This window comes from Eleutherodactylus coqui, chromosome 4 (assembly GCF_035609145.1).
Source record: "Eleutherodactylus coqui strain aEleCoq1 chromosome 4, aEleCoq1.hap1, whole genome shotgun sequence".
NCBI classification, from domain to species: Eukaryota; Metazoa; Chordata; class Amphibia; order Anura; family Eleutherodactylidae; genus Eleutherodactylus; species Eleutherodactylus coqui.
Genome location: NC_089840.1, coordinates 284,551,617 through 284,564,840, shown reverse-complemented (window position 1 = coordinate 284,564,840; position 13,224 = coordinate 284,551,617). Strand labels below are relative to the sequence as shown.

Sequence of the window (13,224 nt, the reverse complement as noted above, 5' to 3'; positions counted from 1 at the left end):
AAAGATGGTGAGGAACACTTAGCTAACTTAAATGAATTCAAGCACATACAGCACGTATGCAAGAACTTGGATGAGAATGGAGTAATTAACCAGACCCACCATGGGTTTGTAACAAACAAGTCATGCTACATTAATCTAATTTCCTTCTATGACAGTATGTATCACCGACTGGGTTGATCAGGAAAATGTGGTGGATATAGTTTATCTTGACTTTAGTAAAGTATTTGACAAAGTATCTAATACTATACTTATTGAAAAAATGACCAAATATGGGATTGACAAGGCAACTGTTAGGTGGATTCACAACTGGCTCAGTGAGCAGACTCAAAGAGTGGTCCTAAATGTCTGCACATCTACGTGGAAGAATGTATCAAGTGGAGTACCAAAAGGCTCTATCCTAGGCCCAGTGTTGTTCAAAATTTTCCTAAATGATCTGGAGGAGGGAATTGATGGGAAACTGATCAAATCTATTGACGACACACAGCTAGGGGGGATATCTAACACTAGGGAAGAGAGAGAGAGTATTCAAAAAGATCTAGAAAAGCTTGCATAGTGAGCAGCACCAAACAGAATGGTATTTAACAAGGAGAAATGCAAAGTCCTACATCTGGGTAACTCTGCCATTCTATAATTCTACGACACTAATTGCATGACTTTTCAGGTACCTGAAGATGCTCTTAACAATCCAGGGCACAAATTAGATCATCTTGATGGTCACTAACAGAAGTTCACATTAGGTGGACGAGGCTTTCAATCAAGATAACCCAAGAGGACAGCCAGATTCAAAATATTAATATGGTTTATTCCCTACATAACCTTTCTATGGTTAAAATGTTTTGATTGTCGAGAAAAATATTTCCCACATTCTGGACATGAATACAGGTTTTTTCCTGTGTGACTTCTCTGATGTTTAACAAATTCTAATTTATCTGTAAAATATTGTTAACAGTCTAAAGAAGAAAATTGCTTCTCCCTTGTGTGAATTCTTTGATGTTTAATTAGATTTGACTTAGAGGTAAAACACTTCCCACATTCTGAACAGGAAAATGGCTTCTTCCCTGTGTGAATTCTCTGATGTCCAACAAGACTTGATTTATGTGCAAAACACTTCCCACATTCTGAACAGGAAAATGGCTTTTCCCCTGTGTGAATTCTCTGATGTACAACAAGACTTGATTTATCGGTAAAACACTTCCCACATTCTGAACAGGAAAGTGGCATCCGCATTTTGTGATTTCTCTGATGATGTTTTACTAGACTTGATTTAGAGTTAAAACACTTTCCACATTCTGAACATGTGGAAAATGACTTCTCTCTTGTGTGAGTTCTCTGATGTCTAACTAGATGGGTTTTCTGAGTAAAACACTTCCCACAAACTGAACAAGAAAATTGCTTCTCCCCTGTGTGAATTCTCTGATGTTCAACAAAATTTGACTTATGGGTAAAACGTTTCCCACATTCTGAACAGGAATATGGTTTCTCCCCTGTGTGAATTCTATGATGTTCAACAAGATTTGATTTATTGATAAAACCCTTCCCACATTCTGAACAGGAAAATGGCTTCTCCCCTGTGTGATGTATCTGATGTTGAACAAGATGTGCTTTCTGGATAAAACACATCCCACATTCTAAACAGGAAAATGGTTTCTCTCCTGTGTGAATTCTCAGATGCTCAACAAGATTTGATTTATAGTTAAAACTTTTCCCACATTCCGAACAGGAAAATTGCTTCTTTCCTGTGTGAATTCTCTGATGCACAACAAGATTTGATTTAAAGGTAAAAGACTTTCCACATTCTGAACAGGAAAATGGCCTTTCCCCTGTGTGAATTTTCTGATGTTTAACAAGATGTGATTTATCTATAAAACGTTTTTCACATTCAAAACAGGAAAATGGTTTTTCCCCTGTGTGAATTTTCTGATGTTTAACAAGATGTGATTTATGTATAAAACTTTTTTCACATTCTGAACAAGAAAATGGCTTCTTCCCTGTATGAATTATCTGATGTTTAGCAAGATATGATTTTTCCGTAAAACATTTTTCACATTCAGGACAAGAAAATGGCTTCTTCCCCGTGTGATGTATCTGATGTTGAACAAGATGTGCTTTCTGGCTAAAACACTTCCCACATTCTGAACATGAAAATGGCTTCTCCCCTCTGTCAGCTGTTTCTTCTTCAACATCTCTTCCGTAAATGTTATGTTGCTTACTAGTGTGTGATGAATCAGAAGATGGAACCTCTATAAAAGGATCAGATGACAGATGTTTGCTGGGAAGGGCTGAGGGTACATCTGGGATAATGGCAGGCTCTTCATATGTATCTTGTATGATACCATCATCTTCCACTGTAGAACCTGAAGATATCAGATGTCCCTCGGATCTCCTGGTGTCGTCATCTGCCAAGAATTAAACAGATTTTTATATTTTTGAATATAACAATTATATTATTATTTTATTACATTTCTATATAAACTGTTCATACACATTGTGAACAAGACAGGTTACACAAATCCCGCGCTCCAAAGTCTGCCGGTCGGTAATCGGTAAAGATTATGTATAAGGTTTTACTCATTTGAATGAGGGGTTCGCTGACATTAGAGATCCTCCTCCAGGGTCCATTTTAGCCTCTGAATTATCATTTGTTCCTCTAGGTTTCTTTTGGAGAGTCAGTATCTTCCGCTGTTTATTCCATTAGCATAGGACAATAGATACAATACAGGAGATGCAACACATGTCAGAGGGCTAACAGAGACATGATAACAATCTAAGGTACTTCTTATAACTGGACGACCGGAAGTGTGTGCGTGCGTGCACCTGAAAGAAAGTGACCACCAAACTACATCCATGCGCACGCCTGACAGGAAGTGGAGGGAAATTTCTAGACACAATTCTGTGGCAATGCTCCGCTCACACGTTATTCACACAGATTTAGTATACTTATTAATGAAGCATCACCACATTCCTGAAAAGGATTTTATATGCATTAATACTCCAGAAACCGCATCCTTTTGTTTTTACCGAAAATCTACAAATTCCTTAGGAACTCCCCAGGACGCCCAATCACAGCCGAGATCAGGTCTATTACCAGTAATCTTTCAGAATATGTAGACCGCCATTTACGCTTTTTTATATACCTTCTGGGGCCCGACGGGTCACTGAATGTACCCGCTTTAAATTTTTGGATTTTACAGCGGTGGTCAGCATCTAATGAAATTAATGACACCAAAATCATCCTCCTGAGGTGAGGCAAACTGGTCAGAGTGTGGAGCAGGAAAAGCCTGTAGGCTAATTTACAGTTTCCTAATAGTTAATGTGATCCGTATTCCCTATACATAAAAAAGAAATCTTGGTATTTGTATAGCACCAACATATTCCGCAGCACTTTCAGGTAATCATTATTTATTACCCCCCACCAAGCTGGGTTCTCATTTTACCAACCTCGGAAGGTTGACCCAGCTACCTGAATCATGCGGGGATTGAAATTGCAACCTTTAGGTCATAGGCGAGAGCTCCGTCAGGGAGATGTAGTGCCCCTGCCCGCCTGTGCTTGTCCACGTGTCCGTTATTAAGTGGACCTTGGCAGTAACCGCGTTGGTGAGGGCGCGTACAATGTTGCGGGAGACGTGGTCGTGCAGGGCTGGGACGGCACATTGGGAAAAGTAGTGGCGACTGGGAACTGAGTAGCGCAGTGCTGCCGCCACCATCATACTTTTGAAGGACTCCGTTTCCACAACCCTATACGGCAGCATCTCCAGGCTGATAAATTTTGCTATGTTCACGGTTAACGCTTGAGCGTGCGGGTGAGTGGCGGCGTACTTGCGCTTGCGCTCAAACACTTGCGCTATCGACGGCTGGACGGTGCGCCGACAGACATTGGTGGATGGGGCCGCGGACTGCGGAGGAAAGGGTGTGGGTGCAGGCCAGGAGACGGTAGTGCCTGTGTCCTGAGAGGGGGGGTTGGATCTCAGTGGCAGGTTGGGGCACAGGGGAAGAGGCAGCGGTGCAAACCGGAGGCGGTGAACGGCCTTCGTCCCACCTTGTGGGGTGCTTGGCCATCACATGTCTGCGCATGCTGGTGGTGGTGAGGCTGTTGGTGGTGGCTCCCCGGATGATCTTGGCGCGACAAAGGTTGCACACCACTGTTCGTCGGTCGTCTGCACTCTCAGTGAAAAACTGCCAGACCTTAGAGCACCTCGGCCTCTGCAGGGTGGCATGGCGCGAGGGTGCGCTTTGGGAAACAGTTGGTGGATTTTTCGGTCTGGCCCTGCCTCTACCCCTGGACACCGCACTGCCTCTTGCAACCTGCCCTGCTGCTGGCCTTGCCTCCCCCTCTGAAGACCTGTCCTGAGTAGGCGTTGCAAACCAGGTGGGGTCAGTCACCTCATTGTCCTGCTGCTCTTCCTCTGAATCCTCTGTGCGCTCCTCCCTCGGACTTACTGCCCTTACTACTACCTGACTGCAAGACAACTGTGTCTCATCGTCATCGTCCTCCTCACCCACTGAAATGTCTTGAGACAGTTGCCGGAAGTCCCCAGCCTCATCCCCCGGACCCCGTGAACTTTCAAATGGTTGGGCATCAGCCACGATAAACTCCTCTGGTGGGAGAGGAACCACTGCTGCCCAATCTGAGCAGGGGCCCGAGAACAGTTCCTGGGAGTCAGCCCGATCCTGAGAATGTGTCATTGTAGTGGAGTGAGGAGGCTGGGAGGAAGGAGGAGCAGCAGCCAGAGGATTCGGATTTGCAGCAGTGGACGGCGCAGAACTGTGGGTGGACGATAGCTTGCTGGAAGCACTTTCTGCCATCCACGACAGGACCTGCTCACACTGCTCATTTTCTAATAAAGGTCTCACGCGTGGACCCATTAATTGTGCGATGAATGTGGGGATGCCAGAAACGTGCCTCTCTCCTAATCTCGAAGAAGTCGGCTGGGATACACCTGGATCAGGTGCTCGGCCTGTGCCCACACCCTGACTTGGGCCTCCGCGTCCTCGGCCGCGTCCACGTCCTCTAGGCCTACCCCTACCCCTCAGCATGCTGTATAACCAGTAATTCAGAAACAGAACGCTGTAAGAAATAATGTGGCGCAAGCCTGCTGTTAAACGTAGCCGGCTGCGTATGATTTTTTTTACGTTGTACACCCAGCACACACGTACCCAGAACGCTGAGGACTGTGAGAGGCAGGCCAAATAGATTTTTTGCCCTTTTTTTTTTAAGGAAAGGCCCACTGCGTATATTCAATCAATAATATATGTCTTCTGGCCTTGCCTACACAATTCTGTCCCTGGAGTATTACTGCAGGGCGCAATGCTCTGCACGGCCGATTTGGAAAAAAAAAAAAAAGGGCAACACTGCAAAAACCAGCCTCCACAGTACTGCACACGGTTAGATGTGGCCCTAAGAAAGACCGTGGGGGTTCTTGAAGCCTACAATCACTCCTAACACTCTCCCTGCCTAACCACCACTTCTGTCCCTGTAGTATTACTGCAGGGCGCAATGCTCTGCACGGCCGAGATACCAAAAAAAAAAACGGGTGCAACACTTCAAAAAGCAGCCTCCACAGTACTGCACACGGTTAGATGTGGCCCTAAGAAGGACCGTTGGGGTTCTTGAAGTCTACACTAACTCCTAACACTCTTCCTATAGCAGCTCCACTAAGACAGCTCTTTCCCTCAGCTATGTCAGACCTCATGTGTGGCGAGCCGCGGGAGGGGCCGATTTTTATACTTGGGTGACACCTGATCTCGCCAGCCACTCACAGCAGGGGGGTGGTATAGGGCTTGAACGTCGCAGGGGGAAGTTGTAATGCCTTCCCTGTCTTTCAATTGGCCAGAAAAGCGCGCTAACATCTCAGAGATGAAAGTGAAAGTAACCCGAACATCGCGTGGTGCTCGTTAAGAGTAACGAGCATCCCGAACACCCTAATATTCGCCCGAGCATCAAGCTCGGACGAGTACGTTCGCTCATCTCTAATGTTCATATTATAGGTTTCTGTTACTCATGTTTTACCTTTCTATTAATTTAACACTTTTTATTGTATTTTTTTGTAATTGATGCTCATAACTTTCTCCACCTTTGATTTTATAACTCTTTGCAATTTGGACGCCTTTAGGACAAAAACAGCTTTTCCTTGCCATATTCTATGATATATTATCCCATGAGGACTATAAATGTGCTGCTGGTTCAGTAATAAGCATACTGAATCTATCTGAATAACATGTCTGAATGGAGCATACGCACGGAATTAAGTCTAGAATTTACCCAAAATTGTGTCTGGTCAGGCAAGCGTACGTACATAATTTGATGGCCATTTTTCTTCGCCTACGTGTCCGTATGGCATGTAGGATTTTTCTCATGTGTGCCAATCATGGGCGCAGGCATGTACACACTTCTGGGTGGATAAGAGCTGCTGAGGCCCCCTGCTGTAAACTGCCCTGAACTGCGCTGCAACTACAGTCTGCTGATCATGTGCTGCTGACGTGGGGAATAAAGACGCCTTTTCAAGCCCGGCACCGCCATTATCAGTGGGCACAGATATGTTTGTAGCCATTCACTAACCCAGCTGTCTGTTACTTGTACCAAGATGTGGGAAGTTCCTACTGAGCATGCCCAGTCCTTCTGGTTCCAGCAGCAGAGGAGAGAGAACATCATAATAATACTTGCACATGTGCAGAGACAGCACTGGGGACGGGGGTCCAGGTCTGATAGAGTGATTGGATGTTGCAGAGACCCTGACATAGTGCATGGGGTATCAGCTGGGGGCAGATGGAAGGAGCAGCTGAATGCAGAATGAGGATGGCTTCTCCTTACACGGTGCCTGTGGCTCTACCAAAACATTAAAGGGGTTGTCCGGCCATAAACATTAGATCTCATTACTTCTGTTTGCCCAATACAATGCACTTTGTAATATACATTGTGCATTGTAAATTAGGCAAACAGAAGTTATTCACTTACCTCTTGGCTTCCCCCCCCCTGTGTTGCTCCTCGGTTGCCATGATTCCTGGTTCCGACAAGTCTCTAGTCCTCTTCTTGTCGGGACGACCGGGGACGCGCCTCTCCAGCACAGCTCTGCGCATGTGCAGAAGAACTTCAGCCTGGGAAGCTCAGTTCTGCCTGCAGGGGTTGCGTGTCTGCTGGCTCTTCAACTCCAAGGTAAGAATGAGAGGAGGGGCGGGCTCTCGTGGGGGGATGGGAGGAGGGAGGAGGGAGGGAGGGAGGAGGATGGATGGATGTGTGCAAGTGGCTGTCAGAAGTCCCGGGGGGAGCGAGCGGCAGTGATGTGTGTGTGTGCAATGTCAGGAGACCCGGCTGTCAGAAGTCCCGGGGGGAGGGGGGGCAGCGGCAGTGATGTGTGTGTGTGCAATGTCAGGAGACCTGGCTGTCAGAAGTCCCGGGGGGAGGGGGGAGGGGGGGTGCTGTTAGTGTACTTGTGTGTGGGCACTGTAAAGGGGGACTCTGTGGGGGAGGTCACAGGGGGGGCACTGTATAGGGACGCTGTGGATGGGGGGCATGTGGAGGGCGGCTACTTTGGAGTGCAGTGGGGGGACTCTGGGGAGGGTGGCATGTGTAGGGGGGGTACTGCGGAGGGCACTGTGGGGGGGGGGAATACTGGGGGGGCACTGTTGAGGGGGGACTGTGGAGAATGCTGTGGTTGGGGGGAATGAGGGGGGCTACTTTGGAGGGCACTGTAGGGGTGACACTGGGGGGCATGTGTAGGGGGTACTGTAGAGGGCACTGTTTGTGGCACTGTGGGGGATCATTAGGGGAGCACTGTAGGAGAGTGCACTGTGGGGGGGGGGGTCATTGTGAGGGGGGGTCGCCGTGGGAGGGGCACTATGAGGGCATGTGAGTGTGGGGAAATGTTTTGTTTCACTTTAGCAGGGTGGGGGGCAGTAGGTAGCCTTGCAGTGGGGGGCTGCAGGAGAGTTCTCTCTGGTCTCTCCCCCACCCCTCTCCATTCACTATACACTGTGCTGCTGTTTACACTCATGCCAGGATTTTATCCTGACATGAGTGTATAACGCAGTCTCCCCTGGCCACACCCCATCTGATTATAGTATGCAGCAGGGGGTGGGGCCTGGGCGGGGAGAGACTGTAGAGCAGTTCAATAGAGGTGGGCATGTCGTGGGCGGGGCTAGGACGTGAGCTGAGGGAGGCCATGAAATCCTGCCTTTTCATGTCTCTTACTACCATCGGGAGCGCGCACACAGAGGCGCCATCTTTGAAAGCTGCAGTGAAGATCAGAATCTAAGGTAAGAAACTGACATTGCAGCTGATCTGCCGGCCAGTTTGAGCCCCTGTATGCTGTCTGTTACTATCCTTACTGAAAGGAAAGCAGCAGCATTATAAAAATTTTTACCCTGTGTGGCCGGACAACCCCTTTAAGGGGAAATAACAAACTGTATATATCAGAAATACTCCATAAGGGGCCACGAGGGCCCGACGTCCTGTAGTGGAAGCTGAGCTCACATCCCAGCACCATGCAGCCTGAAGAGCATTCGTCAGACAACCCAGAATCGGCAGATCGGCCATTGGCACCCCGTTCTCTTTACAGATGAGAGCAGCTTCACAATGAGCACATGTGACAGACATGAAAGCGTCTGCAGAGGATGGAGATCATCCAGATCTGATGTGTGATTGAGATGTTCCCTCAGTTCTTTTTAGCAGAAAATATTGAATGTTTATGTTTATATAAAAATATTATATAACATTTACACTTTATTATATACTAGCTGATTACACGGCTTTGCCCGTGTATTTTTTTTTTTAGACACGAAAAGAATTTAAACATGTGTGTATATATATATATATATATAGTATTAGTTTAATATATTCGTATATGAGGAGGAGGTTGTCTGCGTAATATAATGGCATATGAGGAGGTCGTCTGTGTAATATTAGTATTTGAGGACGAGGAAGTTGTCTGTGTAAAATATTATTATCTGAGGAGCAGGTGGACTGTGTAATACTGGCGTAATTAAAAATCAAAAACTCCCCATCTTCCCCTGTAATTTTTGTTGCCAATAGCAACCAATCACAGCTCAGCTTTCATTTGTTATACTGCTGAGGTAAAATGAAAGCTGCACTGTGATTGGTTTCTGTGGGCAACACAGATTTAGTTTTGGACAGCTTTTATAAGAGTGGCTGCTGGGTTCATTTCTGTGTGGTACATAGTGGCTCAGTGCTGGTGGGAAGCTGTGTGGTAGTTGGAGCAGAGGAGGAGGTTGTCTGTGTAAGATATTATCTGGGAGCAGGAGGTCTGTGCAATATATTAGTATTAGAGGAGGAGGAGGTAGTCTGTGTAAGACTGAAATAAAAACCATCTGCTCAAGTACAATTCCGGCATTCGACACCTCTCCCCCCTGGGGTAGTGGGGTTGTCTTATCCCCCCCCCCCCCACCCCCCCCAAAAAAAATTGTCAACACGGAATGACTTATATATGTATCAAGTTTGGTTGAAATTGTTCCAGGCGTCCATGAGTTATGGTGACGCATACACACATCCTATTTTATATATATAGATAAATTGTGGCTGAATAAGGGAATGTATAGCAGAAAACCTCGACAACACAGACTCTTCTCTACATGCAGTCTCACCTGGGGGGTCATCTATAGGAATCCCCTCCTTACACGGCTGATCCCCCCTCACATGTGTCTCTGTAGCATCAATAGGGATCAGATCTTCCTCCAGTTTCACCAGCTGTGAAATAAATATTGTAAAAGTCATCACACAGTTGGAGAAGTCGTGTGGAAGGTTTTATATGGCCAGAAAAGGTCATTAATTAGTATGAGGAGCCGGAATGACATGACAGCAGTAATGATCTGGGCCAAATAGCTGCAGGTCTCCTGTATAACTCCAACCTGTTGCTTCTTTATTCCAACCAGAAGTCTCCAGAACCAGAAAATAGTGATAAGATGCGGAGATCTAATGTCTGCGGTCGGCTGTAATCCTGCCATCTCCAGCTTTCTCATTACACAAGTATCAATCATATAATAAGACTAAACACAAGACCTTCCCAGCCGTCCTACAGACCAGGGGGAAGATTTCATGAGACTTTCTCTCCATCTACCTGATCATCCTGTGGAAGAAGAGGCCGGGGACATCTCTCCGCTGCTGTTCTCTTACTGGATCTACCTGCAGAAAACACAGACAGCCACTGAATTTATTCTCTACATACAAATAATAAAGGCCGTGTGGATTTAGTCCTGTCTATTACCTGGTGATAGGGGGCGCTGGTGGTCCTCCATCATGACGTCCTTGTACAGATCCTTGTGTCCTTCTAAATACTCCCACTCCTCCATGGAGAAATAGACAGTGACATCCTGACACCTTATAGAAACCTGACAACACAATGATACCGTCATCACCCAGACACGTTATACCGCCATAGTGTTACTGTATAATCTCCCAGCATTCCCAGCAGTGTCACCTCTCCAGTCAGCAGCTCAATCATCTTGTTGATGAGTTCTAGGATCTTCTGCTCATTGATCTCCTCCAGTATCAGGGGGCGAGGTGGAGGCCCTGTGATTGGGCTCAGGGTACTTCCCGACCCATCAGACACCGGGGCCTGACAGCCATCACTTGAAGCCTTCTTCATTATCGTGTAATCCTGTTTATGGGGAGACACATCCATAAATATCCCTGCAGACATTTCTAGAGTCCTCCCAGTCTAGTCCGGCAGTTATGTCGGCTCTTCACATCTGTGTTCATCAGTTCTGTTGTTCTATTCTGTTGGCTGTTCGACATTTTACCAGCTGCAATAGTTTCCAGCATTCCGGCCGTCTTCACACTTGGCTGCAGCATTTACAGTACAGGCCATGCGGGGGAGATTTATAAAATGTCTTTCACGCGGTGCCGGTATTTTCTATAACAAATCTACTTAGTCTTTGAGAACTGCGGCAGATTCTAAATCCGCAGCGAGACTATTTATACTACGGATTTATGCTGCGGATTTTGCACCCCTGAAGAACAAAGGATAAAATCAACAGAAGTTTGGCAAGTAAGTCCGCAGCATAATACGAGGCATTAAGATACGGATTTGGCCAGTGCGGATTTACTGGGTAATAGCTGCAGGCTACCATTGTGGAACACCCGCAGTAATCACGCTTCATGTGAAGGCGGCCAAAGGACTGAATCTGCAGTAAATCCTCTGCCATAGATGTGACCAGAGACTGACAGAGATAAGAATGATGGAACGTGACGTCATCCCCAGAATCTCTCACCTCTCCTGTAAGCTGGAAGAGTATCTCTAGGGTGAGGGTGAATATACTCTCCGCCATCTTGTCCCGGTTCCTGTCCATCCTTGTCGGGTCAATCAGGATAATTATCTGATATAGAAGATATCAGCCGAGTATCTTGAATGGGAAGAAGACGAGACAATGTAAAATCGAAGGGTCGAGATGGAATACACCCAAGTTTTCTAAAGGAATTAAGAGACATGATAGCTAGACAGCCATTTCTTATATTGACACTATTGAGACCGGGGTCATAGCACTGGATTGATGCATTGCCCATGTGGTTCCAATATGCAAAAAGGGGTCTGAAAGAGAGACTAGTAACTACAGGCTGGTAAGTCTCGCTTCAATAATTGGAAAAATATTTGAGGGATTTCTGAGAGACGCCATCCTAGATTACCTCAAGGGAAACAACACCATAACCGCTCATCAGCATGGGGGAGGGGGGGGGGGTCGATCATGTCAGACCAATTTGATCAGCTTCTACAATGAAATACGTTCTAGGCTGGACCTGGAGAGTCTATTGATCTTGTATATCCGTATTTCTCTAAAGCATTTGATACCGTGCTGTATAATAGGTTGATATATAAAATGAGGCAGCTCAGTCTGGGCAAAACCGTGTGTATCTGGGTAAGGAACTGGCTCAGAGATAGAAAGCAGAGGGTGGTAATAAATGGTTCATACTCTGATTGGGCGACAGGGTGTCACAGGGTTCAGTATTAGGCCCCATTCTGTTCAATATATTTATCAATGACCTGATAGAGGCACTGCACAGAAAAATATCAGTATTTGCAGATGATACAAAATTATATACGAAAATTAATACAACTGGAGACGATCTATGGCTACAAAATAACCTAGATAAGCCGGGGGCTTGGGTAGAAGAACGGAAAATGAAGTTCAATGTTGATAAATGTAAGGTTATGCACATGGGCAGGAGAAACGGATGTCACCAATATACACTAAATGGGGTACTGCTAGGGAAAAGTGATATAGAAAAAGACCTGGGGGTACTAGTGGGCTGTAGATTTAACTGGAGAAATCAATGCCAGTCAGCTGCTGCAAAAGCTAACAAAGTCTTGGGGTGCATTAAAAGAGGTATAGGGGCGAGGGACGAGAACATTATCCTCCCACTATATAAGGCCCCACATGGAATACTGTGTACAGTTCCGGACACCGGTGCTCAGGAAAGATGTTGCAGTGCTTGAAGGGGATGAAAGAAGGGCAACTAAACTAATAAACGGACCGAAAGGACTGGAATACCCAGAGAGGCATCAAAATTTGGATTATTCACCCTGAAAAAAATACGGTTAAGGGGCGATCAAATAACTATGTATAAATACATTACGGACAATACAAGGATCTCTCCCATGATCTGGTTATACTCAGGACTGCGATGGTTACAATACGGCATCCTCTATTTCTAGAGAAAAGCAGGTTTCATCACCAACTGAAAAGGGGGTTCTTTACTGTAAGAGTGGTGAGACTGTGGAACTCTCTGCCTGAGGATGTGGTGATGGTAAAATCCAGAGGAGTTTAAGATGGGACTAGATGCCTTTTTAGAGCGCTATGCTATTACAGGATATAGACATTAGCTGACCAACGGTGTTGTTGATCTCAAATGTTGATCCAGGGATTACTCTGCCTGCCATCATGGAGTCAGGAAGGAATTTTTTTCCGTCAAATGAGCTTGGCTTGTTGGGCTTCTTCTTGCCGTCCAAGGGGGAGGGGAGGTTTGATGCAGGAAGAATTAGATGAATATGGTTTTCATTAAGCCTAACATGCTATGTGACGTAGAAAATCCCCTGTAATAATACAATTACCGGACATTCACCCCTCTTCCCTTACGCAACACTGCTGACCCCGAACACAGCCCCCTCCACACCCCACTGCTCGGCCCCCACTGCTGACCCGCAGTTCATTAGCACCATTATTAGCCATCTTCTGTCTTCCTGACTATCAGGACTGCCGCCCAGCGGTAATGTTCACAGC

At 46.2% G+C, this 13,224-nt stretch overlaps 1 protein-coding gene across 2 annotated transcripts in view; it reads right to left on the bottom strand.

Annotated features, from left to right (window-relative positions):
• Positions 1-781: 781 nt before the first annotated feature.
• The window catches only part of LOC136624346 (oocyte zinc finger protein XlCOF7.1-like), a 66,477-nt gene continuing 54,034 nt past the window's right edge, over positions 782-13,224 (bottom strand). Inside the window, exons 1-6 of one of the 2 annotated variants that reach the window (XM_066598284.1) lie at positions 11,221-11,518; positions 10,428-10,607; positions 10,215-10,338; positions 10,068-10,132; positions 9,595-9,697; positions 782-2,396 (exon numbers count right to left, since the gene is read on the bottom strand). In XM_066598284.1, the coding sequence (XP_066454381.1) occupies positions 943-2,396; positions 9,595-9,697; positions 10,068-10,132; positions 10,215-10,338; positions 10,428-10,607; positions 11,221-11,298 (2,004 nt within the window). In that variant the 5' untranslated portion in view covers positions 11,299-11,518 and the 3' untranslated portion in view covers positions 782-942. Of the gene's footprint in view, positions 2,397-9,594; positions 9,698-10,067; positions 10,133-10,214; positions 10,339-10,427; positions 10,608-11,220; positions 11,519-13,224 lie in introns of those variants that run through there. The other variant, XM_066598283.1, reaches the window with a different exon arrangement.